General features: G+C 48.4%; 10 protein-coding genes across 10 annotated transcripts; 3 read left to right on the top strand and 7 right to left on the bottom strand.

The window, feature by feature from the left end:
- Positions 1-8: 8 nt before the first annotated feature.
- On the bottom strand, positions 9-2,159 carry DFJ58DRAFT_837881 (uncharacterized protein; the record flags this gene model as incomplete). Its single annotated transcript, XM_041392420.1, has 11 exons — positions 9-84; positions 110-225; positions 311-328; positions 380-432; positions 526-628; positions 737-790; positions 844-1,199; positions 1,294-1,337; positions 1,390-1,498; positions 1,623-1,944; positions 2,037-2,159. Coding segments are annotated over 11 exons (1,374 nt in total), but the record flags the coding sequence as incomplete, so codon positions are not given.
- Positions 2,160-7,223: 5,064 nt separating this feature from the next.
- On the bottom strand, positions 7,224-8,246 carry DFJ58DRAFT_767025 (uncharacterized protein). The gene is made up of 2 exons (XM_041388839.1): positions 8,123-8,246; positions 7,224-8,057 (listed from the first exon to the last, which is right to left on the bottom strand). Exons 1-2 carry the CDS (start codon positions 8,153-8,155, stop codon positions 7,584-7,586), a joined length of 507 nt encoding a protein of 168 aa, XP_041248531.1. The 5' UTR covers positions 8,156-8,246; the 3' UTR covers positions 7,224-7,583.
- A 983-nt stretch (positions 8,247-9,229) lies between these two features.
- Positions 9,230-9,714, bottom strand: DFJ58DRAFT_723475 (uncharacterized protein; the record flags this gene model as incomplete). The annotated part of the gene is made up of 3 exons (XM_041385006.1): positions 9,230-9,388; positions 9,447-9,638; positions 9,691-9,714. The coding sequence occupies 3 exons, from the start codon at positions 9,712-9,714 to the stop codon at positions 9,230-9,232; spliced, it is 375 nt and encodes a 124-aa protein (XP_041248530.1).
- Positions 9,715-10,174: 460 nt separating this feature from the next.
- DFJ58DRAFT_723474 (uncharacterized protein) lies at positions 10,175-12,649 on the bottom strand (the record flags this gene model as incomplete). Its single annotated transcript, XM_041385005.1, has 13 exons — positions 10,175-10,394; positions 10,443-10,534; positions 10,580-10,756; positions 10,808-11,058; positions 11,110-11,130; positions 11,187-11,243; positions 11,291-11,374; positions 11,426-11,559; positions 11,635-11,653; positions 11,711-11,978; positions 12,026-12,101; positions 12,152-12,205; positions 12,258-12,649. 13 exons carry the CDS (start codon positions 12,647-12,649, stop codon positions 10,175-10,177), a joined length of 1,845 nt encoding a protein of 614 aa, XP_041248529.1.
- Positions 12,650-12,850: 201 nt separating this feature from the next.
- On the bottom strand, positions 12,851-14,243 carry DFJ58DRAFT_767012 (phosphoglycerate mutase). Its single transcript, XM_041388838.1, has 7 exons — positions 14,116-14,243; positions 14,030-14,059; positions 13,931-13,976; positions 13,861-13,868; positions 13,293-13,811; positions 13,151-13,243; positions 12,851-13,096 (listed from the first exon to the last, which is right to left on the bottom strand). Exons 1-7 carry the CDS (start codon positions 14,131-14,133, stop codon positions 12,989-12,991), a joined length of 822 nt encoding a protein of 273 aa, XP_041248528.1. The 5' UTR covers positions 14,134-14,243; the 3' UTR covers positions 12,851-12,988.
- Positions 14,244-15,277: 1,034 nt separating this feature from the next.
- Positions 15,278-17,233, top strand: DFJ58DRAFT_767004 (uncharacterized protein). The gene is made up of 5 exons (XM_041388837.1): positions 15,278-15,628; positions 15,685-15,716; positions 15,767-16,421; positions 16,475-16,681; positions 16,771-17,233. The coding sequence occupies exons 2-5, from the start codon at positions 15,704-15,706 to the stop codon at positions 17,099-17,101; spliced, it is 1,206 nt and encodes a 401-aa protein (XP_041248527.1). The 5' UTR covers positions 15,278-15,628; positions 15,685-15,703; the 3' UTR covers positions 17,102-17,233.
- A 123-nt stretch (positions 17,234-17,356) lies between these two features.
- DFJ58DRAFT_767000 (uncharacterized protein) lies at positions 17,357-19,170 on the top strand. The gene is made up of 8 exons (XM_041388836.1): positions 17,357-17,539; positions 17,592-17,713; positions 17,774-17,821; positions 17,893-18,017; positions 18,078-18,240; positions 18,295-18,350; positions 18,398-18,754; positions 18,803-19,170. Exons 1-8 carry the CDS (start codon positions 17,419-17,421, stop codon positions 19,128-19,130), a joined length of 1,320 nt encoding a protein of 439 aa, XP_041248526.1. The 5' UTR covers positions 17,357-17,418; the 3' UTR covers positions 19,131-19,170.
- A 541-nt stretch (positions 19,171-19,711) lies between these two features.
- DFJ58DRAFT_723470 (uncharacterized protein) lies at positions 19,712-20,594 on the bottom strand (the record flags this gene model as incomplete). The annotated part of the gene is made up of 5 exons (XM_041385004.1): positions 19,712-19,854; positions 19,915-20,011; positions 20,061-20,252; positions 20,301-20,525; positions 20,580-20,594. The coding sequence occupies 5 exons, from the start codon at positions 20,592-20,594 to the stop codon at positions 19,712-19,714; spliced, it is 672 nt and encodes a 223-aa protein (XP_041248525.1).
- Positions 20,595-20,889: 295 nt separating this feature from the next.
- On the top strand, positions 20,890-22,158 carry DFJ58DRAFT_911392 (uncharacterized protein). Its single transcript, XM_041395230.1, has 5 exons — positions 20,890-21,110; positions 21,165-21,389; positions 21,441-21,629; positions 21,680-21,776; positions 21,837-22,158. Exons 1-5 carry the CDS (start codon positions 21,096-21,098, stop codon positions 21,977-21,979), a joined length of 669 nt encoding a protein of 222 aa, XP_041248524.1. The 5' UTR covers positions 20,890-21,095; the 3' UTR covers positions 21,980-22,158.
- Positions 22,159-22,633: 475 nt separating this feature from the next.
- On the bottom strand, positions 22,634-24,852 carry DFJ58DRAFT_84088 (uncharacterized protein). Its single transcript, XM_041392648.1, has 9 exons — positions 24,726-24,852; positions 24,595-24,665; positions 24,498-24,536; positions 24,437-24,448; positions 24,303-24,384; positions 24,115-24,253; positions 23,844-24,062; positions 23,480-23,788; positions 22,634-23,429 (listed from the first exon to the last, which is right to left on the bottom strand). Exons 1-9 carry the CDS (start codon positions 24,798-24,800, stop codon positions 22,789-22,791), a joined length of 1,587 nt encoding a protein of 528 aa, XP_041248523.1. The 5' UTR covers positions 24,801-24,852; the 3' UTR covers positions 22,634-22,788.
- Between the last annotated feature and the right edge of the window lie 816 nt (positions 24,853-25,668).

Genomic DNA, 25,668 nt, shown 5'->3' with positions numbered 1-25,668 from the left:
CCCCACACCTCAGGTGGAAGTTGATCGGTAATTTCATTGCCAAGAAGAGCTCTCATAGTCTTCATGATGGGTTCATATCCTGTACTGCAACATACGTGAGAAGACCAACCAGAAACTACTAGTCAGACCATACGCTAGGACGATAGCATCTGCTGAAAGCTTGGAGCCGTCTTTAAACGTGATCCCATCTTTGTCGAGGTGACTGATATCTTGACCTTGCTTTATCTGGGCATATATCGCAACAATCTGACACAGCTCTCAACAATGAATACAAGTCCTACCTTAACTCTGCCTTCGATGATTAGCTTACCACAGCCAACGTCAAGCACTGTATGGTGTTTTAAGATGTCATTCTCCTCAAGAACAAATCCGAACGCACTGGTTCCTGATGCCCGGCGGCTGAACACAAATCCGTCCACCCCAACCTCGCCACTACCGGGCGAAAGTTCCCAAGTTAATTGAATCCAGCCTTGCGCAAACCATCATGGAGTTCCTTGTCGAGCATCTTCGTGTGTTCTATCCCACCTGATATTTTCAGTTGCAGGATAAAGGCCATAGGCATTGAATTCATGCGGAAATCCAGTTCCTCGACAGGGGTGCCGTCAGGGAAAGGCGACTTAAAGCTTTTCTCTGCGGTAGTCGAAGATACAACACATGTGGCGTTTCTTTGGACCATTGTTACCTTTCTTCTTCTTATGAAATCATGACTTTGATATAGTGCAATACATACACGCACCTCAGTGGCACCATGCGCTACGAAATCTTCACATATATCTGCACCAGCATTGCCCTGACGCTCTCGTGAGTGCGCACGCAAGTATGAAATGGAGACATACGACTTACCGCACCCACAACAACAACACGTTTGCCTCGGAATCGCTCTGCGTCTTTATGGAAGTCGGAATGATACAAGGCTCCTTGAAATTCGTCCATTCCGTTCCAAGTATGAATGCGAGGGCTCCCGTATCCTGTGGCAAGTACCAGGTGTTTCGGTTTAAGGAATACTTTCTGGTCTCCGTGCTGGATTTCCACGGTCCATCTTGCGGATGATGAGTCGTACACTGGAGTTGAGGCTATGCTACTCGAGAGCCAGATACACAATTCCTGGTCCACAGCATATGAATCTAGGAAATTAGCAAGTTTCCCCTTAGGAATGTACTCGGGGAAGGTTGTCCTAGCATTACTGAGAAACATGATACCTTTGAACGGCGGGAAAGTACATACGGATAGGGACTGTAAAGCACTTTGTATAGATTAGCCCCAAGCCTCTTATAGAAAGATGATAAGACGTACTGGAGTTGTGATATGTGGGGGTATGCAGCGTAAGGTTCGGGTACCTGTAGTTCGCATCTATAACAAAGAACATATCATCGCTATGTTGGCACATACCGTTGTCGCCAGGAGTCTCCGACACGCGCATTTTTCTCGATCACGAGCGCACGGATGCCCAACCTACGCAGCCGTGCTGCAGACATAAGGCCCGCTTGTCCACCACCAACTTTTTATCCTTGTCAAGTCATCATGATTAATGAGAGAACTGCACAGCACCTATCAAACAGTGGGGTCCGCCTCTATAGCACGGAATCTTGCGTCAACATCCTCCTCCCAGGTCATTTTTCGACCCTCGTATAAGCCGTGTTGATCTGCAGAAGACTCCTCATGCCCGACAAGGTCCTGCATGTTTGTGAAAAGAGTTAAAGCCTTCCACTTCCCATCGGCATCTTGCATCAGACGGAAGAAAACCTCGTCCGAGTGCAGCTGGTTTTCGTAATGATAATGTGAAAGCACCTTGTACTCCTTTAATGTCTTGCGGACCTGGCATTTGCAATGGTGAGGCGCATTGGCAGTGTGATCGTCTAGGTTTGAAGTTACGAAGACCAGAATGCTCAAGTCGCGGCTTTCCATCAACCACCTCTGAGAGGAATCCGCGTATTTTTTCCGGACCTGATAGTGTCCTAAAATTCCAAGAAAAACACAGAAGATCTAAGAGAGAGAACACTCGTGAGTGTACCTCAGTTCCTTGGACAAGCACCGACCTCTGAAACCACCCATCCGAAAGAAAATGGCTCACAAATGACGTAGCATCTCCGGTGGACGACGCAACCCTCTATGCTTTTGAGCCAGTCAGCGGAGATTGCATAAAGGTCCTCTGAAGCCATGTCGGTTAAAGCAGTATGTAAGTAGAAACTAAGAAATGAGTCTCAACGTTTGTGAAAGAACCGCTATGACATTGACAGTACCTAAGAAACGAGTCTAGAGGCGAATACAGTAAGAGAGAGCCGGCATGCAAAGTAAACGTGGAACATACCTCATGCGTTTGTGAAAGAAGAACCGCTGAGGCACAAACAGTGCGATACAACGAGATTATAAGAGGGTCCAAACGCAGCGCCAAGCGGTCCAGACTAGTCCAGATTGATTTTATTGTTCGAGAACACGTAAGCCAAATAAAGCACATGGTGGAGCGCGCGCATGGCGTCGGCGAGAATTTCTTCCGCGGAATCAAACGCTCTGCTTATAATATGTAGATACAGTACAGAGCCGAAGTTTGAGTGAACCGAACCCATTGGCGCTGACTGAATAAACGTGCTGGAGACTAGCGCGGTCTAGCGCCGTTACGATACTGTATATTGTCATACATGTTCTTCTCATCTTTCCCCCGGTTCACTGATGCATAGTACATGAGGACCCAGAGAGAACACTGAATTACTAGAGCTTACCGAATATGAAACAATTACCAAGACAGGCCAACAAATAATATGAGCATGATGATCGATAACATGCTGAAAAGATGTCAGCCGACGTCGTGGGTAAAGAAAGAATACCCTTACTTCTCGAGTCCACTGCCGATCAGTGTGTAGCCAGCGAATCATGCTCAAACCAAACGTCATCACTGCAATCATGGCCAGCGTGAGTAACATAAAGAGCAGGAAATAGGGTCGCGGGTGAGGAATAGTTAAAGTATGGCATAGGAGAACCTGTGGACAAGAAAACACAACTTGTCGCGAGAAGCAGGCTCGCCTTGTGAAATTTTGACTATTTCAGCGGCGACTTGAACTCGCAGAGTTGAATAGCTTGCTACGGAGATAGTGTTGGACAAGATAGAGCACAGCCTTTTCCTCACGTCCTTGAATCCCTCCTTGGATTGCAGTGACTCCTAGTAGTATTCACGATCGGGGCGTCCGAGTTGCCAAAAAAACAAAGTACTCTCGTTAAAGAGGACGTGTCACGGAAGGATGCGGGGATTATTTGCTCCTCTGTTAGCATTCATTCACCGGGACTCGGGAGTGTGAAAGCCTAGCATCCTAGTTCAGTTCGAGGCAGCGCACCTCCGGAAAATATTGTGGGGCCATGACGAACATCACGTCAAAGAGGAGCCTGAGAGTACAGGTGGGTTAATGCTCATCTCGATATTCGTACCTGTATGGGATTCGCTGTGTAGCGGAACTATGGTGAGCATCGCTAAGTCCACCACGAAGAAGTGTGCAAAATAAGAAATTCACGGTATATGATAATGTAGCATAACCCTCTAAGCTCTAGGGAAAACGCACGGGTACGGGTAACACCGCGGTTCTATGCTGACGGGTTTGGAGGGTACGGGTACGGAGTAGGATAGTCGTACCCTTGAGCATACCGTGGCCATTCACCGCGGGTTGACGGTGTTTGGGCGGGTATAATATACCAAATCGGGAACCAGGCGCGCGACAGCCATTGAACACCGTGTTTGATTCTCTGTTTTTTCCTTCCTCTGAGAGCTTGAGGATCACAAGTGAATGCTATACTGATTTCTGTCATGTCTTTTGTACCCCCGTGAATCATTCTAGCAATTTATTGTGCTGACACTTTCGTTGCAGAGAAGCTCGAGTCACTACCATAAAGCCAAGGCAAAAACTCGAGACCAGTAAGTCCACTGAGTCGTCTCCCCATGAAAACTAAGCTCACAAAGAAGGCATCTGATGCTTCGTCTACCCAGTCACACTCATCATCTAAGTCTATCTCGTCGTCCATCTCCGAGAAGGCCAGGTCACTCAAAAGGCTGTTGCAAAGGGTGCTAAGGCTCTGGCCCGCCCCTTGAAGAAGGTCAAGCAGTCCATTTGTGTCTCGGTCTTCTCGATCGAGCCCCACAGACACCGTTGATCTTACGCGATCAAGTACTGATTCACTTGCCACTGACGATAACAAATCAACGGGCAGGTGCATTCGAGCCTGATCCCGATCCTTCTGCAGATCTTGGTATGTTTCTTTCCATTGATTTTTGCAAATATCTGATTATACCAATGATACAGAGGCTCTCAAGAAGACTTGGCGGTCACCTATCTATAGTTTCTTTTCATCCGAAGTTGTGGTCCAACACCACAATGGCCGCTTGTGTCATTTTTTCCCGTGTGGTGCGCGTAAGTGTAAGACAGCTTTAGGTGGTGTGCGCCGCTATCAGGATACAAAGGATAAGTCCTCGACGACTAATCTGAAGCACCATGCCATTGGATGCTTTGGCGAGGATGCCGTCAACAACGCCATGAAGGGCAAGGATGCTGGTGCTAATAGTGGCTCTGTCTACGCAGCATTTGCACGCCAAGGCCAACAGCCCGTCCATTACTCCCATCGGACACACACGAACCCAGAAGTTCGGTAAATGATCTGAATCTGGATATTTTTGCATGCTAACATTAGTTTCAGTGCTCGTCTCGTGAAATGGATCACTGAAAGTAATCGCCCAGTTAATATAATCAATGATCGTGAACTCCGCGAGCTTCTTTGTGCAGGTCGCCCGAACATTGAACTTCCATCACCTGATGTATTGTCCCGCAATATCAAAGTAGCATTCGAGAAGTGTAGCGAACGCATTGGACAGCTTCTCCGTGTAAGCTTTTCGCTAACATCAGAAAATTGGCTAACACAATGGTTAGGATCACCCTGGACGCTTACACTTTGCCACGGATGCTTGGACTTCACCCAACCACCGTGCTTTTGTAGCGTGGACAGTCCACCTCGAGTATGAGGGTAAAATGTTTTCATTTCTGCTTGACATCATTGAAGTTGCCGAGGGTACGTCACAGGCCATTTCGAATGCTCCACCAATCTTCACAATCTTATCTTATAGTCACATACTGGTGCTGCAATGGCGAAAGCCTTTCAAGCAATGCTTGAACGCTTTGGGCTGACGAAGAGAGTAAGCCGATCTTGAATATTGCAGAAATCATGCTAACGTGAAGATTGTAGATTCTTGCAGTCAATGCTGATAACGCGACTGCCAATGATACTCAAACAACAAAGCTTGCGAGCCTCGACAACTCGTTTGAGTCTGTCAACCGTGTTCGATGTTTTAATCATACTCTCCAGCTTTCGGCAAAAGCTTTGCTGAAACCATTCAGCTCCGAGTCATCAGCAGCATCAACATCTGAAGCCAATGATGCAGCTCCGAGTCATCAGCAGCATCAACATCTGAAGCCAATGATGATGTGGATGATGATGAGCCGCCACTTATGTTAGATGATGATTCGGAAGTAGAGGAAGTTGACTTGACCTCTGAGCTTGATGACGCTGATGACAATATTGACGAGTTGGAAATGCTCTCGCAAGCCAATCGTGAGAAGATGTTAGATGACACTGCCGCTGTCAAAGGAACTATTGCAAAGGTCAGTGTCTTAGATCCGCATCTAATACTAGCTAATATCATATGGCAGATTCGTGGTCTGTCTTTCGCTGTAATTCGTTCAACAACTCTCTTGCTCCCAGCATGGCGACGGGCATGTGGAGCATCACACTTGAAAGAAAAGCTCATGCCACGTGATGTTGCGACACGTTGGAATTCCACATATGACATGCTGGTCTTCGCGTTACAGTATCAGGTACCCATTGATCGCATAACGAGTGATAAAAGCCTCAGGCGGGCTAAAAAATATGAATTGGATGACGATGAGTGGAAAATTGTTGCTGACCTCGTTGCGGTTCTCTCTGTAGGTCTCGCTCGTCATACATTGTATTTATTTGTCTCACTTATTTTGATCCACCAGCAATACAAGAAGGCTACCTTGTTCTTCTCTCAGGACTCAGCCACTATCGCAGCCGTGATACCGGCAATGGACAAACTTGATAGCAAGCTCAATCAACAGACGAAGGAAGCATATCACCCTGCAGTTGTGTCGGCTATGCAGCTTGCAAAGAACAAGATGGATCGCTACCTGGAAGATTACAGATCTCTCCAACGTATACCGCATTGCCATGGGTCAGCCTTTCAAACTTTCATTGACATCATTGATTAATCATCTTCATAAAGTCCTACATCCTGGCTTGAAGCTCGAGTACTTCCGTGAGCATTCCTGGGAGAAAGAATGGATTGACATTGCCGAGAAGCTCATTCGCGAAGAGTTTATTGATAAATACCAGAAATCTGCCGAGATTACTGATGACATTGAAGCAGACACAGTCCGTATGCAACATTTAATTTTGCACTGACACTGACAACTATACAGAACGAGGATGACTTTGGTGACTACTCACTTGGTTCCATGTCTCGTACTACTAGTAGCGAGTTGGATGAGTTTCTTCGATTACCAACTGTGAAAACCAAGGACCCACTCGCATGGTGGCAAAACAACTGCCGTGCTTATCCAATGCTGCATCGGATGGCACTCGACTATCTCTCTGTCCCAGGTATGTCTCCTTCGAATCCTCTTTCAATCAATCAATACTTATTATCTTGCTCAGCAACATCAACTGCGGTTGAACGTGTCTTCTCGCAGGGCCGGCAGCTCCTTCATTTTACTCGCAACCGACTCGCACCATCAACAATTCGTGCCTTTCTCTGCCTCGGAGCGTGGGGCAGAAGTGATCTTCTGGTGATGGAGGACCTTTTAGCCGCTGTCAGGACTCAAAAACGGAAGCGAAATGAAGTCGAAGCAGAGGAGAATGACAAGGAAAAGTAGTACTATTTTATTTCATTGTTGTTAATACTTAATACACTCTTCTTGGTAATGTACCCGCGGTGTTCAGAGACACCGCGGTGTTTTCCATAAACCGCGACATTGACGGGTCGGTGTGTACCCGTACCCGTGAAGGGTACGGTGTTGGCGGGTGCGGGTGCGGTGTCAACTTTCCGACCCTCGGTGTTACCCGTGCGGTACCCTACTAAGCTCTAATACACAGCCACTTGAAGCTATTACTGGCAGCAGACGGGCCGCAGTGGCACCGGAGGTGTGAGATTTGATTATTCAAGTTGTGCGCGTCTCCAATGTCCATGTCGTTGGTGGGCGCTGCCAGGGCATTTGGTCATTGGTCAACGTCTTTTGACATGACGTCGACGGCCGAGCCCGTGCATTTGAAAACGCTACGTCTCCATTCTATTACATAATTAACTTTCCCCAACCATCTTCACCCAACCATTTCCCCCATATAATCATCTCTCATTCCAATTGTACCTCCGAGTCCATCGGCGATGTTGAATTTGATGATTCCGAATACATTGACGCTTGACGGAGACACCTTCAATTTGAGACTATCTTGATAGAAGCCTCATCAACTTTCCCCCTGCCGCTACTAGTTGCCCAGTCTAATCCCTGCGATTGACCCCCCACGCATTCAATCACTCATCGCTCGAAGAAGCTTCCTGTCGAGCTGTCTACCCACCACTGCGGCTCCCTGCCCACGAACTTGGTAAGTTCATCAACCTGCTTCTGAGTTGGGCGCTGGCGATAATTGCCAGGTTGGTCGCTGAAGATGTACAGCACATTAACGAGTTCGCCGTCCATGCATTCCACTGGAACTATCTGCCCGGGAGGTAGAGTTGCCTCACCCACACCCATCGAATAAATGCCGAAGTGTCTTGCAATTCCATAGATGGGGTCTACCTGGGCGCTGCTCCGGGCCTCCTGGGCGGGACGGTTGCGATGCACCTTGCCAAGGAAGGAAAGAGCCGTATCACAGAACCACCTCTTGGATACGCAGTAGCCATAGATCTGACAGTTGCGTTTCGGAGGTGGAAGGGTCACATTAATACGCTGCTGTCTGGACCATTTGGTATGTCCAGAATCACCCCGTCTATCATTTTCGACTTCATCCAGCTGAGCAAGAGTGATTGAGATAGATGTCAAGAAACAATACCCAGATATACATGTATGTTACGCACAGCTTCATCGAGGTTTTGAAATTGCCGAGACATCTGTCTGACTCCGAGTTTGAGTTATGTTGTTGTTGGTTGGCTGTTGAATGAGGCAGACCCAATTGTGAACCGATGATTTCCGACCCAACTCCGGAGTCTCCGACCCCACACCTCTACCAGTGAAAACCTACAAGTCATATTCAACAGAATGGGAGGACCAGGTGAGTTGAGATGTAATACCAGGCCCAGTTGGATATATGCGCACTTGTCGGAAACTTGCAAAATCAGACGAGAATGCGCCACTCGAGTTGCTGCCACTACACTTATGTCGACGCCATACAAGACCTAGTGCAAACCATGTTCTATGTATGTATCATCAAAACAAACAATACTTGAGCCCTCTCCTGCATTTTGACTGCAGCATCAAGCTTTCAAGGCTCCTGTTAATGCTCCTCGATTCATCAGTGTATCTCGGAGGACGTTTACATAGAGGCACAGACAGAAACGAGAAAGAATTCTGACGTACCAAAGGCTCTTGCGCCAGTAATTCGACCATTCGAATTAAACATTGATATATTTGAAGTAGTAAAAGCCACTAACTTAACACTTCTATACTGTTACAAACCAAACATGCAGTACCCGAAGTGTCGTCCAGCCCGTCATTGGGCTGAAATTTACTGTACATCCACACAAGCGCTAAAGATTCCAACACATTAAAGAGGCGAAAAGAAATAGTAGAAATTCCTGACGGTGTCCAGATCATTGTGATCTGAGGCCTTTCACATACCTCCACGCGAATTCTGTCAACATTGCCCCAATACAGACAACGTATATGACGAGCCAGAGCGCGGTGAGGATGCGGCAGACAGTATTTTCGAAGTGAAAGCCTGCTGTCAACATCGCTGAGGACGAAATAGTACATGAGGACCCAGAGAGAGCACTGAATTACTGGAGCTGACCGAGTATGAAATAATTCAGGGACAAGCCAACAAATAATATGGGCATGATGATCGATAGCAGGTAGGTAAAGAGGAAATAGCCGCCCGACCTGAGTTGCTGATAAGATGTCAGCCGATATCGTGGGTAAAGCAAGAATATCCTTACTTCTTGAGTCCATTGCCGGTCAGTGTGTAGTCAGCGAATCATGCTCAAACCAGATGTCATCACTGCAATCATGGCAAGCATGAGTGACATAAAGAGCAGGAAATAAGTCGCAGGTGAGGAATAGTCGAAGAACGGCACAGGAGAACCTGTGGACACGAAAACACAGCTTGTCGCGAGAAGCAGGCTCGCCTTGTGAATTTTCGAGTATTTCAGCGGTGGCTTGAACTCGCAGAGTTAAATAGCTTACTACGGAGATAGTGTTGGACAGGATAGAGCACAGCCCTTTCCTCACGTCCTCGAATCCTTGTTTGGATTGCAGTGACTCCCAGTGGTCTTCAAGATCGGGGCGTCCGAGTGCCAGAAAACAAAGTACTCTCGTTAACGAGGACGTGTCACGAAGGGATGCAGGGATTGTTTGCTCTTCGTGGAACGTAAAAGTCTAACGTCCTAATTCAGTTCTATGACAGCAAATCTTCGTTTTCAAAACACACCTCCGGAAAATACTGTAGGGCCATGGCGAGCACCGCGTCAAAGAGGACAGCAGAGGTGGATTGATTCCACGTCCAGACATGATGCAGACTTTTTGTAGCACGCAGATGCCCTGCGTACGCCGTATACTATGACATTGTCTTTGAAGTCACCCGTCCACGTCGGGGGCGCGGCAGTCCTGTCTTCCATAAGTACTGCGGACCTCCTTCCACTCGGCTTAAGACTCTGACCGGTTGCCATCCAGTATTTTCCCACGGTTTGGTTGAGCTCAGTATGTTGAGACTGATTCACACACATAATTCTATAGGTCGTGTATTTACATTCGCTATGTAGAACATACGATATGTGATAGCGACCTCATAGTAATGAACATTAATCTAGTGCAAACCATGTCCTATGTATCAATATCCAGGAGGAAACGTGGCGTCGCATTCATCAACTGAAACATCAGATACAACTGCACGCGCCCACTAAAAAGCGAAAGCCCTAGACAAGAGACGGGGTGGTACCTGTAGACGAATCAGTAATAGACACATGTTCTATGATCCAGGATCTCAAATGAGAGATGTGAATATCATTGGCAGCCAGTACAGGCCACGTTACAAGGATGAATACAGAGGCCCAAACCGGAGATGTAATCGAGATGGCGACAACGCCAGACGTGCGGAAGATCAGGGTGGACAATGCTGCAGCAAAGAACGTCATTCTGTCAAAGAATGAGCTACTAACCCTTTGAATGTAACCGGAAACGCACCCCCAAATCAAAAGAGCAAACGGTAGACTGAGCATGAGGGCAAGGCTCTCAAGGCCAAGCATAGAATGCGACATTCCTACCATGAAAGAGGCCTGTACACGTAAACAATACAGATAAAACAATCAAAGAAAACTTACCACAGCTTCGGCGGAGCCTCGCCGGCTGTCATTAACTTGTCCAGCCAAGATCAGCGAGACCAATAGCGAGCCCATAGCGCAGAGGGTAGACAGATAAGTTAGAATGATTGCAGACGGTTGAGCCTGGACAAATGAGACTCCGAGAAAGCTGATATCAACAGCAAGCATCACAGTGGACTGAGATGGTCATTCATTGCTCAAACATATTATAAAGAAAACATGACTCACAAATATTGTATACCCATTCCATTCAGTAGTGAGCCTATCAATAAAATTCTTCCACCGCGGCTGAACGATGGTATCGTCGACCCATATCCTGTGAAGAGCCTTGCTCTGTGCATCAGGGGATCCAAACAGCATTACATTCATGAGACGAAGAAAAATCCTTTTCGGGCGGGTGATGGATTCTCGGTATAATGATTGGTCTACGTTCAGTCGAGCACCTGGTTGCCCACAAAAATTCACAAACTTGGCGTTACCTAGCAAATAAATCAGGAAAGGGGATTCGTGAACCACTGGGCTGAGCTTACAGAAAAGTCTCATCAATCGAGCTGAAATAAGCCAATATATCAGAAGCAATAAGCTAGGATTTCGCGATCAGATTTACCGACGATCCACACTGAATGTTCACGCTCCTTGTGAACACTATCATCGGTATCACTGTCTGAAAAGATAATCAACAACGACCTCACGCATCAGAACATGACTCACTCATGAGAAGATCCACAAGGCTGAGCATACTTGCAACCTCATCCGCAGCAAAAGGGGCAAGGCAGGTCTCAGAAGTGATATTTTCTATGACGAGTCAATCTTGTAGGGAATGAAACACCCATTGGCCTTACTCACCTGCGTGAGCATGCATGACAATTTCTTTGAGTTTCATGACGACATCTTTCGGAAGGGAGCGTTTGTTTGGAAATAGCTCGACGTGTCTCCTGTCGGATTCGTGGTATGTAAATCGTGGGAGGTACAAGAGAGCTCTGTAACAAAGTGAGCACATTTATTTCAGCCCTGTAAGGGGAATGCCTACTTCTAAAAGTCGTACGAACCAATACTGTGATTCTAGTGCATATCCTGGGAGCGACATATTCACAGATGCTTAAATGAAAAATAATCTACGAAAGAACTCACTGATGTGACTTTTGCGCTCTACACCGCGAATGTTACACATGAGCAAATCGGATTTGTGGTCTTGGAACCAGAAAATGACACGTTTTTCGTGATCAACAAAATAGTAGCCACATTCTTCATTGCCCTTCTCCATGAGCTCCAACACTAACTCGATGGATGGGTGCAAGAAGATGTTTGCGTTGCGCGCTTCTTCGTATGCTTTCTCAATAGCTTTGCCTATCCTTACAGCTGTTTCAGGGTTTCGAACATTAGCGTCAGTGAAAACTCTCTGGTGGGGCGATGAGTCAAGTCATTAGGAGCGGGCGGCAGACACACTTTAGATAGGTGGTAGAAGAATGAAGCCCCTTCAGGGTGCGTGAGCGGCTCCCACCCTACTACCACAGCAAGCTCCCTACGAATCCATTTGAATACTGTTGCTGGCTCTCACACCAACATGCTTACTCGGAACAGTCCAAAGGACCTTTCTTAACCTCAAATGGCTCATCCTTGTCTTGACTGTGAGTATGGATTAGATCAGCAATTTGCTCGACAAACATGATTTGCATACACATGTACATTCCTCTCGTATCGACTGACCTGTGGTTCGGGTACAATGGGAGTGAGAACGATATCAAAAGAGTGTCCCGACGCCGCGTTATCCAATTCTTGGTTGAGCTCGGGAGTTGGAAATTGAATGTTCGTTATAGGTGCTTCAAGAAACAGTGGCACTGCGAGAGTCACAGGAGCCGTCCTCCCATCTTGGTTGGTCACTGGCTGAGAGCTCAATGCTAAACTGTGTTCCCGATACGATCTCTCCTTTCTGTTAACGACGGATTGGCAGTGTCGAATCATTCGCAGGAGAACAGAGAGGATAATTCTGTAGGACTTGAATGCGGTTGTCTTGACAGTGAGCCTCAGCCAGGAGACGAATATGCGGATGTATGAGCATTCTTTCTGCATGATAACCAAGGACCCGAACACAGAAACTAGAGAACTTTGTCTTGCTACTAAGCTAGCCTGATGGAAGTGAACCAATTCCAGGCACCGCATGTCCATGTCAAGATTTGGATGGTTTCCTTTTTTGTTTGAATCCAGCTGCTGAGCAAGCTTATGACATCGCTTGCGGTATGTGCATGATCAGGAAGTGCGGAATGTTGGGTACCGGGAAATAATGAGCCCGTGGTGCTAACCATGCACAGCAAAGTCCAGGATGTTGACAAGTGCATATTACAACATTAATATCCCAGCCGTGATCAACTGACAACTCTAGTCTACCGTGATGTATGTCCAAATAAAGCTCTATACCGCGGGCGCCTGCGCGATAGCCTCCGCCTCATTTGGGCTCTTTGCATCCACCACTCCTCCACCCATGATCGCTTTTATGCCAAGAAGTGGGCCTCCGTCGAGCTATCAGTCATGTTCTAGTCAGCCAGTCGAACATCACAAACGAAACCAACGCACAAGGCCTTCAAGGTGATCCGCTCTGCCCTCCTCCGTCACTGTCACTTCTACCGGAGGAACCTCATCGTCTGTGACTTCCACGGACATCCCATCCTAGGCCATCCATGAGCAACACCTCATAACGAATGCCCGCCACACTCACCTGAATCCGCACCTCTACCCTCACCCAAGCCGTATTAACCATGGGTCCTTTTCGCTTCCATGTTCCCCCACCCAATCTCACAATTGCGCTTACCACTTGCGCAATACACAACCCATGACTCACAAGTGCGATATGCTCGTCCCTCCCAGACCTCGCAACATTCACCACATGAGGAAGCACAACCTCCCTCACTGCCCTCTCAGCCCTCCTTGTCAGATCCTCCACCGACTCTCCACCAGGAAACGCCACGTGTTTCTCGCTTTCATATAAAATCGGGTATATGTCCTCCGCGAAGTGAGCTTCGAGCGTCTTGCCTGGCTCCCGTATGCATGGCTGATGCTCTTCTGCGGCTCCAAAGCTTTGTTCTTTGATCTGGGCGATGGTGAAATCATGAGGAGGCTTGGGTGTGGGTTGCGCGTCTAATACAGCTTGGGCTGTGTCCCGTGCGCGGGGTAAAGGGGACGCGTAGATCTTTGTGAATTGCGTGTTTGCGAAGTATGCGCCTACGGCGCGTGCTTGCTGTTCTCGGGTTTAGCTTGGGCTGATGGAGAGGGGAGAAAGGGCTTACCTGCGTCCCTGATTAGCCAAGATCAGTTGTGATGCTCGTTAGATAAACACGTGTTCGAACTACCACTTACCTCTTTCCGTGAGAGGACATTCCGTGCAGCCCGACCACAGAGCTAACTGCAATGATCTCGCAATTAGTGGGCATCGCCCGACCACTAGTTCAGCCTTACCACGTTGTGCGTGGACTCTCCATGTCTAATCTGCGCATACGCATCAGTGATGTTAGAAGGATCTCCCAGGTATTAAATGGACGTACCAATGTCACTGTGAGCATCTTGTCTGATCAGAGGATGCTGATGCGTATCTGACACTGAGCAAACCGATCAATGGCCTTGCAGGGTTTACTTATGGCATATCGGAGTGCAACCGAAACGAGGCTATAGCGTGTCGGAGCATAAATTTGACATCGACACGCAGATTTCATTCTGACGTTCTCCCTCGGTTATATTTAGCACGGAGGACTGCCACCTTCCGTGAAGCTTTAGAAAGGAAACTTTTCTTAAGCGGACAAGTTGCCAGATGAGGGTCCCTTTCAACCACAAGTCCCCTTTGACGCAACTTTGACGCGTTGATTGAATGGATCATAGCCAATGAAAGATCATGACCACGGAAGGCAACTAGTCGAACTCAGGGTTCTCGCACCTACACATCTCCTTCCATCAGACACTCGAATCGTGTTGTCGCTCCCGTAAGACTGGAGATCAGGCGAGACCACAAGCAAAACACTGAGGGCTCATCGCAAAATAATAATCGTGACACCACGGGAACCAGACGTATCCTGGAACATGATCATGACATTCGTTCATTCACTTACAGAGGCTAGAAATACGGAGCTAAAAATTGCTGAGACAGAAAGTAGCTTCACAAAATTGACATGCTGAACTTTTGATGGAGCCAGCTTGGTTCTAACTTCTCTCCCGTTTCCAACTGGAACATCAGGCACCATTAAGCTAGCTCGAAGTATGCCGCAAGAGTAGTGATCGGTAACTGGCAACACCGAACGGCCAAGAAAGTGACGATATTCGGGAACCTAGAGAACGTGGTTTGACCGCGCCGCGCGTTATGATTGCGAACCCTTAACGGGATTGTTTATTGTAAGTGGACCGAGCCGCCGAGGCAAGTATCGGTTGGCGTGCTATGAGATGGGAACTCGTTCTGTTCAGCCCGACATGAACAGGAGAGGTCGAAGAGGTCCATACGCCTGGGTACGTGAATGGTGTGTGAAATCTCTGCGTTGCTGGTCGTTTGTAGATTAGTACATCTTTTCTGGTTGGGGCAAGACCGCAGAATCACCGTATCTGGAGGATCAAAAATAGTGTGTATGTGACGTCGCAGCTTGAACGGCATTAGCATCAGCCGGGTACCCAGAGCGGTAGACTCAGCCGTTGCACACATTACACAAAAGTAGAGTAGAGCCGGTCAGCTGAACGCCCAGTCAGAGAGGTACGCCACATGCAGTAGGCCAATGATATGCCATGCGCCATGCACATTGCAATGTCAGGGCAGCAGCTCAGCGGGAAAACTTACGTACATGGATAGACAGCAGATCATAGCTTGCGCCCACTTTCTTTGTTGGGAAGCACTGCTAAATTTCTCTGCCTGAGCATAGCCAAGCTGACGACGTCAAATTCGTTCTTCTTGTGGACGGTCATTCGTAACCGACAAGCACTCCGTGAACAGAACGTTACAGGTCAACAAACAAGTATCAACATAAGATATTCATCGACCAGCTAATACGCAAAACATCAGAAACCGTCAAACCAGTTGCCGTGAGTTTTCTCTTATTCGCTGTATCTAATTATCACAATGACAGTAACGTTTATAGCAGATATTCTTAACTCATAATGAACCGACCAGGTGTGTTCCCAGCTTGTTCTGGCGCCATTGTTGCACTTAGTTCCGCCCAGGTCAACCATTACAGCGACCACCAAGTCTTGCTCCCCCAGCCGGCTTGTCGTCGCAATTTCGCTCTCCCTACCCAACGTCGCAATATCCTCTACCACAACGGAGTTATCCGACACCAACCCTCCAGCAACAAAATGCGCACCGAACGCCTGCCATAGCACCAGGTTCTAACGTCACAAGTTATGCAACGCAGGCAGGGCAGAGTGGGTCAGGAGCTGCAGGTGCAGTGGCGCAGAGCAGAGATTTTGGCCCTGATGATTTCCCAGCGCTGGGAAGTCAGGCAGGTCAGCAGCCACTAAGCGGCCAGAACTCGTCTCAATCGCAGAACCCACCGCCCGGTGCTGATCTCAGCGCACCACCCGGTGTACCACCTCCAGGAGTAAGCCCGCATGTGTCGAATGGGACCCATCATCTACATCCGCATCAGCATAACGCGCACCCACAGCTGCATAATCCACAACCGACACATAACCCGCTTGTGCAGGCTCACCATCACCCACAGACTCCTGCACAGCAGGTGCTTATGTCCGCAGCAGACCGGTGGGGCCTACTTGGCTTGCTCGCAATGATTAAGAACGCAGGTGTTGATGCAGATGGAGGTCTGAGCAGCGTCGGTACGGATTTAGGTGCAATGGGACTCGACCTGGGTTATGAGGGGTATGTCATGTATTGCTAGATGCTCGACCGTTTTTGCTTATGTTGCATAAAAGAAACCTGTATTCGACATTTGTTACGCCGTGGGCAGATCAATCTGCAGCCCATGGCGTTGAACCTGATTTTCATCTACCCCCGTGTTATAGCGCTCAACCACCCGCATTAGGACCAGCCAAGGCTGGGGCTTTCAGTGATGAGACGCTGTTTTTCATGTTCTATTCAAGTCCGAGGGATGCACTACAAGAAATAGCAGCGCAAGAATTGTAGGTCTCCGTTCATATCCTAGAAAACTCCCACAGTGCTGTTTTGGCTGCCTTAACTTATGGATTCGGACTGATTTGTGGCTTCACAGGTGGAATCGTAATTGGCGATACCACAAAGACCTACGGATTTGGATAACGAAAGAAAGCGGCAGTGCTCCATCATCAAAAATCCCAGGGGGTGAAGCAGGAACATACACATGGTGGAATCCCGATGACTGGTGTAAAGAGCGTAAAGAGATGAGCGTTCGCTATGCAGACCTCGAGGAGAAGACAGTCCCAGCATTCGTGATGGGACCGGGTCTGGTGTTGGCACAACCCAATCAAACCATACCTGGGCAGCAGCAGGTGCAAGGTGCCGCAGGGCAGCAGGGAGGAGCACAGTCTGCTGGGCAAGCTAGGATGCAGATGGCGGGTATCTAGGCTGGAGTGATGACCTTATCATCGCATTCGATTCGCATGTGCGCTTACGTATTTTAAGTTTTGCTTCATCGCCATTTTTTTTGTGAAGTGAACGATTGTATCTGTGATTCTGTGCACTCGTGAATTCTTCCGCTCCTTCGTCTTAATTTCCTTTTGTGCAACTTGTTGCAAATGAACAGTTGGTCACCTGACACAGAGGTTATGTAATCAAATTAAGACTTCCGAACAGAAGCCAAGTTGCAAGCTGGCAACCTGATTGAAGAATTGTGGCCACTCAAGCTGGCTCAAGAAAATTCGAGAATCGCGTACTGCGCTTCATGCTGTCCCGCTCACTATTCCGAGCGACCACTATCTTCTCCCATGGTTCATGTTCGAGGACGGCATTCTCAACCAGAAATATCGGTCCGAACCATGATCTCCTCCAAATGCTGTCACAAAGTGAGTTCCCTCAAGTTTAAATTGGAGAGAGAATCCTCAACCCCCGACGTAGATTTAGAGCGTGAAAACTCCTGCCCGAGCAGAAACGGATACAAAGTTCGTGCGTTTGCACGAGCTATCGAGGTTATTGGCGCGCTGGAGGAACCCGTGCGGGACGTAGCTCAGGTAAAAAAGGTCGGAACTATTCGCTGCGACCCTACGAGTTTAGTACTTAATGCTAGGGACTCTATGTAGCTGAAAGGGGTAGGCGTCGGAATCAGCAACAGGATAGACGCGTTCTTTGTCGGGTAAAGATTATGTCCGTAGGTGTTGCGCGTCTTTCAAGTGTCCGTGGGTTTCATGCATGTCTCCAGGACCCAGAAGCTGCTATCGAGCCTTCTAAAGGAGCATCGAAATTCAAGGCAAGAAAAGGTTCTGATCCTGAGGAGACACGAAAAAAAATGATAGTTCGGTCATTGACGTCTGTTTCCGGCATTGGGTACTACACGTTCACCCCGCATCGACTTTGACGGTGTTCTGACAAATTGTATGACTATAGCCCAACGACTGCGAAAGCCCTCGTTGACGCGGGCTGTACGTCCATCGGGGACCTGAAGAAACCGAAATTCTTTGACATGTTGAGTCCCCTGCAGCAAACCGGCGCGCGATACCACGAACATCTCGAACGACCTGTCGAGAGAAGTCAAGCCGAACTACTCGCTGTACGTTATTGATTTATTACTCGAACAACGCTCCATTGGCTCATCAATGTCTAGAAATTTATTTCGGAGAACATTTCTTGTAAATTTGATGTTGAGCTCGTGGGTAGCTAGTAAGTGGCCTGCATCCTTTTCCTCTTCTCTGCGTTAACTTCAATAGCCGACGGGGTGCTCAATCCCTCCTAGGCGTTGATATTATGTTGACTCACCCTTCTCATGTTCATGTGCCTACGCCTCCGTCAAAGAATGGCTCGGTTACACAGGGAATTAACAGTGTACCTTTTCGCACGTTATCTAGAAAGCTACGGGAAGCTCAGGACTCGCTCCTCTTCCGTGATGTAGTCTTCCCACTCGAAAGCCGTGGCCTCGTCGCCGAGACACTGTTCCTGGGATCCAAGAAATGGCAGGGTGTGATTCGTCTACCTGAAAGGACTGTAGACGGAACTTGGGAAGAACGTTCTCAACGAATCGAGCGCGTTCGCGAGCAGCAGGGCCTTTATGTTCGATTGGACTTGAAGTAAGTTTTGATAAAGATCTTTTGGCGCACTGATTTAATGACGTGCAGCCTCGCCCCTGTGAAGTCGAAGGGTGCAGCGCTACTCGCGTTGACCGGGGACAAGGAATTCAACCTCGACATCCGTACCAAAGCTGCGCGACTGGGCTTCCTCCTCAATGAATTCGGCCTGTGGAGATGGACCTCTGATCCATCACTCCCAGCGGATGCAGAGGAAGGGTACTGGACGTTTGTAGAAGGCGAAAGCGAAGTCACTATCCTGCGCGAGCTTGGCATGAATTATGTAGAGCCGATAAAACGCAACTTTGCGTATCTCGCCAATTCTGACTCGGACGCGTCGACCGTTAAAAAGGGTAGGCCGCGGAAAAAAGTCGTGTAGTTCTGCTTGCATCTACGTAGCATACTGTCCCATAATCTCAAGGATCGTTATTTAATCATTGGAATGATCGATGAAGCTTAAGCTTAAGCAGGACACCGGTGATATAGTTTGTGCCTAAGTTACCCTTTCTAGCTGCACAGGCTTCATGAAATCAATAAATTCCACGGCGCTTAGAATTACCAAGCAACACTGAATAGTTGCAGATGCGGCGCTGGCACTGCTGGCTGATTTGTCGTTGTGCGGGCGCTAAGTGAGTAGAGGTAACTGCGGATTAATCAAACACGCTTCAAACTTTAACAGTGCCAGTACTTGGTACCATCTACCTATCTCACTTTCAAGATGACATACTCGCCTAATGACTAGATGCCGCAAACAAACTTTGATGGGGAGAAAATCAACTCATTGCAGAGCGGTACATTGTGTTTGAAATGTGCTGTCTCGCTTCTAGAGCACAGGGAGGCAGAAACCGAAACCTTAGTTCCGAAAAGAATCACAGCGATCGAGCTCGAGTCGCGCTATTGATTTACTCAATGTACAGATCGGTGTAAGTAAGAGCTAGTAGATCAGTGGCAGTGTCTAAATCAGAGTAACTTGAAACACTTGGCAAACTTCCACATAAATTCGATCGACATTGACCCAACGCTGACGACGTATGCGACGAGCCAGACCGCGGTGAGGATGCGACAGACAGTGTCTTGAGAGTAGAAGCCTGCGATCAACATCGCTGCGGACGAAGCAGTGCATGAGGACCGAGAGAGAGCACAGCATCAGTGGAGCAACTCACCAAATATGAAGCAATTCAGGGACAAACCAACAAAGAACATGGGCATGACCATCGATAAGAGATATGACAAGAGGAAAAAACCGCCCGGCTTGATTTGCTGATGATGAGTTAGTCGATGCAGTCAATGAAGCAAAAATAATCCTCACTTCTTGCGTGCACTGCCGATCGGCGTGTAGCCAACGCATCATGCTCAAGCCAGACGTCAACATTGCAATCATGGCCATCATGAGTGATATGAAGAGTAGAAAATAGGGGGCGGGCGACGTGTAGTCGAAATACGGAGCGGGAGAGACAGTGGTCACGAAAACACCACTTGTCGCGAGAAGTAGACCCGCCTTCTGAAGTTTTAGACTGTGTAAGCGCCAGCAAGGAGTCGAGAGACTTACTGCGGTGATAGTGTTGGTCAGGATAGAACATAGCTTTTCCCTCACGTTCTTGAATGCCTCCTCAGATTGCAATGATCCCCAATGGGCTTCAAGATCGAGGCGTCCTAGTGCAAAAAGGCAAAGTACTCTCGTTAAAAAGGACGTGTCACGAAGGGTTCCGGGGAGCATTCGGTCTTCAGCAAGTATACTTTGATCGGAAGTCCGAGTCTCATAGATGCTGAAAGCCTAGCGCAGTTCAGTCATACAACGAGCAAGTCTTCCTACATTTTGAAAACGCACCTCCGGTAAAGCCATGTCGAGTGGTCAAAGAGAAGAGTGCAGCTGGACTACGTATACCGCATCTTGACATGCTGGCTTATATACGATTGACCCCGTACTGCCAGATAGTATCCATCTACAAGTATAAGTTTACAACCGGTCACGGTATTTTGCGGATATTCATCACTATCGTAGTTGCCTCATAGACACAATGTTACATGTTACGTTGAGAACTGACAAGTCGTGTACAGACGGATCCGGACAGATCCGTAAGAAGTTCAGAAGTTTGATCATGATTTTGTCAAAGTTTGATTCAGAGTGCGGTTTCATACTCCATGAGTCCGCTGATGAGCTTCAAAGTTGTGAAATGCTCCATGAGTCCGCTGATGAGCTTCAAAGTTGTGAAATGCTCCATGAGTCCGCTGACTTATACTTGAGATGATACTATCTGGCAGTACGGGGTCAATCGTATATAAGCCAGCATGTCAAGATGCGGTATACGTAGTCCAGCTGCACTCTTCTCTTTGACCACTCGACATGGCTTTACCGGAGGTGCGTTTTCAAAATGTAGGAAGACTTGCTCGTTGTATGACTGAACTGCGCTAGGCTTTCAGCATCTATGAGACTCGGACTTCCGATCAAAGTATACTTGCTGAAGACCGAATGCTCCCCGGAACCCTTCGTGACACGTCCTTTTTAACGAGAGTACTTTGCCTTTTTGCACTAGGACGCCTCGATCTTGAAGCCCATTGGGGATCATTGCAATCTGAGGAGGCATTCAAGAACGTGAGGGAAAAGCTATGTTCTATCCTGACCAACACTATCACCGCAGTAAGTCTCTCGACTCCTTGCTGGCGCTTACACAGTCTAAAACTTCAGAAGGCGGGTCTACTTCTCGCGACAAGTGGTGTTTTCGTGACCACTGTCTCTCCCGCTCCGTATTTCGACTACACGTCGCCCGCCCCCTATTTTCTACTCTTCATATCACTCATGATGGCCATGATTGCAATGTTGACGTCTGGCTTGAGCATGATGCGTTGGCTACACGCCGATCGGCAGTGCACGCAAGAAGTGAGGATTATTTTTTGCTTCATTGACTGCATCGACTAACTCATCATCAGCAAATCAAGCCGGGCGGTTTTTTCCTCTTGTCATATCTCTTATCGATGGTCATGCCCATGTTCTTTGTTGGTTTGTCCCTGAATTGCTTCATATTTGGTGAGTTGCTCCACTGATGCTGTGCTCTCTCTCGGTCCTCATGCACTGCTTCGTCCGCAGCGATGTTGATCGCAGGCTTCTACTCTCAAGACACTGTCTGTCGCATCCTCACCGCGGTCTGGCTCGTCGCATACGTCGTCAGCGTTGGGTCAATGTCGATCGAATTTATGTGGAAGTTTGCCAAGTGTTTCAAGTTACTCTGATCTAGACACCATCAGGAGTCTCCACCCACATTGGGCCTGCTTGTTGGTTACACATACAGTAAGGCATAGCCCTAGCCCAGCATGGTGGGCGATACTTAGGCGGAAACTGCGTGCTTCATTTGTAATACCAAAGAAATATTTAGTTGCCTGTGCCAATCTTTACATCGGATCGAATCACCAGCGCACGAGCTTGACTCGGATACTCACTGATCCTGACTGAACTTTCACTTCCTTCTCGCTGCCTCCCACACCGGCAGGCTAACAGTGCCCTTCGACCGCAGTGGACCGGTAAGCTGTCAAGGTGTGCTCGCGGTATCTACATTGCAAAAGATATCTAGAAGCACCGACGAGGAAGTGTCTGTGATTCATCCATGACGTCGCTGAGCACTCGGTGTTCATTAGTTCATTGAGAGCTCTCTACACTGAATTGTACAGTGTCGAAGTTCCATGTCACCTGTCCAAGACGGAAGAATCACGTGGAGACACCATGGCAGAGCGTGGCGATATCGTTGCATGATTGGTTCTGCTTTTTTTACACCTCTCCCTTAGACTTGCGTGTCAACGGAGATGAGGAAAAGATGAGGAAGTGGAATGATGGCTCCTATATCTCCAACTGTTCCCCAGCTTGATGGGTCTAGGAGCTTGGACAGAGTTGTTGTACACGGACACAACATAAATCAGTCCGCAAAATTTGATAGCAGATAAACTTATGAACCAACGTGGCGACATTAAACAAGCAACCGCACCCATCAAGCACCCATCGTCCATTCCAACCCCCTGAACTGCACGATCAAGCCTGTAATCATAATTCACAGCAATAGGTCTTCTCCACCACTCGCAGAAGCAGAAGAAGTTCCGGAGGTACCCATACCACCAAAATTCCCAAATCCGCTGCCCATTCCCATCTGGGTTGCACCTGGCTTGTGACTCGATGCCCAGATACCAGCCTGGGCTTTCTCTTTCTCGAGATCTTTAATAGATTTACCAGTGTTTCCAGATTTGATAGTCGAGGTCGTCGATGATGTACCTAGGGACAACGACCACAAGTCCTCGAAGTTCGATAACGACTTCGGAGGTGCGGCGGATGACGCTTTTTGGGGTGGAACCGCGGGGGTGATTGGGACAGCTGACATGGATGTTCGGACGGATGTCGTAGGCGACAGCGGTGTCGACGTAGACCACAAGTTGCCGGATGACCCACCGGCAGTAGTAGGGGAAAATTGCCTGTTTGTAGGAGAAAGCGCCCTCACAGAAGTGTTGGCAAACGCAGCGGGCTTAGGAACTTGTGATCCAAATGATGGGCTCATCATGGGTGCCCGATTGGCAGGAGGGCTGGTGCTCCGTAGCATCTCCATCAACGTAGGCTTGGTAGGGAGAGGGGCAGATGTCGGGGCAGGTGAAGATGGCGCGGGTGAAGACGGTGCAGCTTGGAAATCAGCGAAATCATCATCTGCATGACTCCTCAGTTTTCCGAAAGAAACGTTCTGATGGGCGCCTCACCGTCGAGATTGACATTACCCACGGATGGAAGGGCTTTGTTCGTGTTGGACACGAGATTGACGCTGGCAGCGGCCACCGGCTCGTCATTGAAGCTACCCAGGAGATCGACCTCGGGTTCTTTCGGCTTCGGGGGTGCAGGTTGCGCTGGACGAACAGGAGAACTAACTGACTGTGTGCCCTGACGGGATCCAGTATGACTCCTACTGACAGAACCAGATCGTCTGACCACAGTCTCGTCGTCCCCAGCAGTGTACTCCTCAAAGTCCTTTCTACCATTGTTATCTCTGAAACCAGAGTTGCCTCCGTAATCTAACACAACGTGAGCAAATGATGATTCTTGAGATGAGACATACGAGACTCTTACCATCTCTACCACTCATTCTGTCGCCATAATAGCCTCCACTTCCACTCGAGAAGCTATCGCTGCCAAATCCGCCGAAGCGGCTGCCACCCGAGGTGAAACTCATAGAATCGTTCCCAGTGCCAATGTATTTATGGCGATTGGCTTTCGCTTTCCGTCGCTCCGTGCGGATGTTATCTACATCAGACAATAGGTCTACCAGTTCACGGGCCCGGTTACGGACTATATGCGCAGCACGTCAGAGGTGTCCATTGGTTCGCTGTCGACTGCATACCATTCTGGCCCTCATCTTTGCCCTTGTCGTCTATGTAATGGAAATTTCTGAGCATCTTGAGCGTAGAGATGTGGGAACGAGAGTCGTCGACAACTCTCTCACTGCCGTGTTTGATTAAGTATTCGAGTAGTTGGAGTGCCTGTGGGCATAGGTTGGTGAGAGGGCTGAATAAAACACGAACAGCCTACCTTGTAAATCTGTCTCCATTGCCGGGCCTCTTTTTCCATAAACCGGGCATATATACATGGCATGATCTCATTGAAGTTTTGGCTAGGGTACATCAGTGGGGCATACAGTCGGAACCCTGGAGCAATAGGCTTACAAGTTGAACGTCCTATGCAAAATTTCAATTGTCGTTCACTATAATATAGAAAGTCACTAACCCTTGAGCAATTTCTTGCATTAATGTGGAACTGGCGCCCCTGCGTTGTCTTGTGAGACCACTACGCCCTGCATTGAGCTTGGTCATGATATGCTTACCAAGGTTCATCATTAGTCGCCTCCCTGACCTTGGACTCCATCTCGCTGATATTAAGCACAACATTTTTGGCCTACATCGACAACTATTAGTATGTGCAATTGCAATTGCTCTGTTCTTCGTCGCCACGTACTTGGTTGTACATGCTCTTGAGATCATAAACAGTCATGTTTGACAGGGTATTCGCCAGGGAGTCGAAGCGATCCATGGTGGGCAAAATCAAGGATACAGCTGGCAACTTGATGGAAAGTGCGGTCACGGTCTGAATGTGCAGCTGCCACTGCCACTGCCTCATTTGAAGTATTTGATTATGTAATCAGTTGTCGATGATCATGTGACCTCGACGCGTAAATGGAATCGACCCCTGGAGAAGGGGTTGAATCTTATGGCTGCTGATCTAGTGCTCTATTACTCGGAGAACTGATCCGGAACAGGGAACGGTGATTCTCTCAGCTCCGTTCAGCTAGTCAACGTTCGTTGGATAGGCGCACGACTGTTGCCTTCGTGCTGGTTTAGGTCGGCCTTTGTTGCCCGGTTGCTTGGCGATAGGCGATAGTTACGATTCACGTGCAACAGTTATAGGTCCTGTTCATACCGTCCCCAGGAACGCAGGTTCAGCGCGTTCGATTGAGGGCCTTATAACTGGTGAAGTGACTGTACGTCTGACGATCCTCGTTTATGCGCCGCACTGACCCGCGTAGCAGGGGTATCTGGCGAGAGATGCATTCATTCCTCTCTCATATCCGAGGCCGAGGCGTTACTAACCATTCCGCCGCTCCACCTTTACAACCAGAAAACTGCTTCATCGTCCCGCCCACTCCTGCCCTCAGTTATGGTGTGGATTCAACCATTGAAACATCCTCAGCAGTGCGTCATGGCTTAGACAAGAGGATTCTCGAGAATCCGAGTTCATTTTTGGACATCGATAATTCAGAATCTCTGCCTCGCAGCTTGAGTCCCAGAACTCGGAGACACACTGCGGATGTCAGCAGCTGGGGGCTTCGCAATATACTGCGGGCAAAACCCATCTCCGAGAGTGTCTGCGAAGTGGATAAACCTGGATCAGACTCACCAGC

This window comes from Suillus subalutaceus (genome assembly GCF_016647625.1).
Source record: "Suillus subalutaceus strain FC151 chromosome Unknown DFJ58scaffold_13, whole genome shotgun sequence".
Lineage (NCBI taxonomy): Eukaryota > Fungi > Basidiomycota > Agaricomycetes > Boletales > Suillaceae > Suillus > Suillus subalutaceus.
Note: the sequence above shows the minus strand (reverse complement) of the source record. Positions and strands in the feature narration are given on the sequence as shown.